The 2,666-nt window shown below is 31.2% G+C and overlaps 1 protein-coding gene across 1 annotated transcript; it reads left to right on the top strand.

Annotated features, from left to right (window-relative positions):
* The first annotated feature begins 512 nt into the window (after nucleotides 1-512).
* LOC145005781 (NAC transcription factor 56-like) lies at nucleotides 513-2,414 on the top strand. The gene is made up of 3 exons (XM_078964889.1): nucleotides 513-795; nucleotides 877-1,181; nucleotides 1,839-2,414. The coding sequence occupies exons 1-3, from the start codon at nucleotides 612-614 to the stop codon at nucleotides 2,328-2,330; spliced, it is 981 nt and encodes a 326-aa protein (XP_078821015.1). The 5' UTR covers nucleotides 513-611; the 3' UTR covers nucleotides 2,331-2,414.
* Nucleotides 2,415-2,666: the final 252 nt, after the last annotated feature.

Below are 2,666 nucleotides of genomic sequence, written 5' to 3'. Positions count from 1 at the left end.
TTTTCAAAAACAAAATAAATTATACAGTGGATTAGCTAAAATTAAGTCATTTTCCATTATAAATCGTTTATTTCAAAAAAAAAAATTCTTCAAATTGTAGATATCATATAATTAAACTATAGCATTGACAAAATGTTGTCATCCTATTGAAAACGACAAGTTTGGCTTTGTTCAACATCAGAAAGCATGAAGCACGCCAAACTACTCGATTTGTAATACTTTAAAACGTAAAACATAATCAAATTGGCTCGAAATAAAAGCAAAATAAGCCAAATTTTGATTTAGTTTTGGCATTTTTATTAGATGGTTTACGCTTACACCTATGCATAACAGATAACATGTACTTATGTAGGATTAAAGGTGTTTTAAAGGGAAATTGTTTGTTAACACACGAAAAGCATGACATCAAAAACTTCACACCTTAAATTCATGAAATGGGACCCACAACAACCTTACTCCTTTACACGTGTCAGATCACAAATGGTACCCCACACATAAATACTCCTGCGTCGTTTAGGGTTTTCAACAAACGTCTCATTTCTTCACCCATGATACAAATCTCACATAACACCAAAAACCCTAAAAGATTAGGGGAAAATCTTGACCTTTAGATGGAAAGCACCGATTCTTCCACATGTTCACAATACCCAAATCTCCCACCGGGCTTTCGGTTTCATCCAACAGACGAAGAACTAGTAGTTCATTACTTAAAGAAGAAAGCTTCATCAATCCCTTTGCCTGTTGCAATCATAGCAGAAGTTGATCTTTACAAGTTTGATCCATGGGAGCTACCAAGTAATCATCTTTCGACTTAGTACTTTGATGATTGATCAAGTTTAGATTTTGTATGAATAATCTTGTTTTTATATATGTTAGGTAAAGCTACGTTTGGTGATCAAGAATGGTATTTTTTCAGTCCAAGAGATAGAAAATACCCTAATGGAATGAGACCTAATCGTGCAGCAACTTCAGGGTATTGGAAAGCTACTGGAACTGATAAGCCAATCTTGTCTTCAAGAGGAGATCAAAAGGTTGGAGTTAAAAAGGCTCTGGTTTTCTATGGTGGAAAGCCCCCGAAAGGGATTAAAACCAATTGGATCATGCATGAATATCGACTTGTTGATCATGCTTCTTTCAAGTCTCCCATCATCAATTTATCAAACAAAAAGGGCTCTTTACGGGTAAGCGTTGGTGTTTGGGATTAAATTTCAAAAGAATTTATTGAGTTCTTGAAAAAACGAAGTTTAAAAAGCTATTTTCCAATAGTCAAACATTCTTTTTTAACTTATAAGGGTGAAAAAATATGATATCTCGCTTGCATATGACTATTTGAAAAATCGACAGTCTGGTTTTTAGTTTGTTTTAGAAAACCAGAATTTTAGGGCCTATAGGTTTTTTGTTTTAAAAAATTGGAAATAAAACGGAACAAACTATAGTTTAATACCATGAAGTTTTATAGCATTAATAAATACTTATTCGATTAATTGCTTAAGGCATTTTCAGTTTTCTGTTGCAATCGTTAGTTATAAATTTTTAGAATGTTTTTTGATATTATATATATGTTGTGAAATTCAAGGAATACATTTTTAATTCTTTTATCAAGGTTGACTTTAAATAGTCCAATTATGCTTATTGCTATTTTAAGGCTAGAAACCAAATTTTCTCCTACATACATTTCTACAATCCAAACTTATCATTAAGGGCCCATAATTTGATCTTCATATCTTCTTATACGATATAATTTAAATCAAAAAATGAACTAAACTAATATAACTTTATAAAAAAGGGTCAATATTCATTTTCTTTTCTACTAATGTCTTTTTTATGTATAAATGTAGCTTGATGAATGGGTTTTATGTCGTATATATAAGAAGAACAATGCAAGTAGACCGGCGGAAAGAGATTCAGATAACGATTATATGGAAAACATTATTGCTTCAAAGACTACAAACTCCAGTGGTCTAACAGAAAACAATCACGAAACCTACTTTGAAATCTTTAACAATGAAGATGGATCAAGAATTCGACAAAGCAACTCTATATCCAAATTTGATTCTACAAGTTCTTCAATGAAATCAGGGGTTTCTTCGCTGATTTTGAATAATGGGAAACGCTCATTCCCGACTACTCACTATTGGAATCTTGAGTCCTCTGAGAAAAGGTTTCATTCCGATGATGACATGAATGGAATGATGGATGGAAATGGTTCCTTCATATCTTTGATGAATCCAGTTCAACAAGGGATTGGTGGATTCCATCCAAATACAGTACTTGGTTCGATTGGTGACTCTACTTTGCCATATCAGCTTTCTTCCTTAAACTGGACCTAAACTTCTATTTTTATTTTTCTTGTTGTAAGAAATCATAGATTATGTTACTTTTTATAATAAAAATGTTAGCATACTTTATTTTTATTTTAGAGTTTAAAGTTTTCCCAAACCAATGCCTTCAACTATATTTGGCCTTAGCCAAAAAAAAGTAGTTGTTAGTTTATAAACCAGTTAATTATATAATTTATGTTTGATAAAAACCAACACGTAAATTAAATATGAATGTAAAATGATCGTCATAAAATGGTATGTAAAAGTTTTACATATCTACTCTAATAAATTAATGTTTTTTTTTTTCACTTATCACACTCTCATTTAACTGGTCAAATGTTATTT

The sequence above is a fragment of the Lactuca saligna genome, chromosome 7 (genome assembly GCF_052625555.1).
Source record: "Lactuca saligna cultivar CGN05327 chromosome 7, ASM5262555v1, whole genome shotgun sequence".
Classification (NCBI taxonomy): domain Eukaryota; kingdom Viridiplantae; phylum Streptophyta; class Magnoliopsida; order Asterales; family Asteraceae; genus Lactuca; species Lactuca saligna.
The sequence above is the reverse complement of the archived record's forward strand: the minus strand, read 5'-3'. Positions and strand labels throughout refer to the sequence as shown.

Coding starts and splice junctions, on each gene's coding strand:
- LOC145005781 (XM_078964889.1), top strand. CDS start 612: ATGGAAAGCACCGATTCTTCCACATGTTCACAATACCCAAATCTCCCA. Junction 796..876: donor TGATCCATGGGAGCTACCAA/GTAATCATCTTT, acceptor TATATATGTTAG/GTAAAGCTACGTTTGGTGAT. Junction 1,182..1,838: donor ACAAAAAGGGCTCTTTACGG/GTAAGCGTTGGT, acceptor GTATAAATGTAG/CTTGATGAATGGGTTTTATG.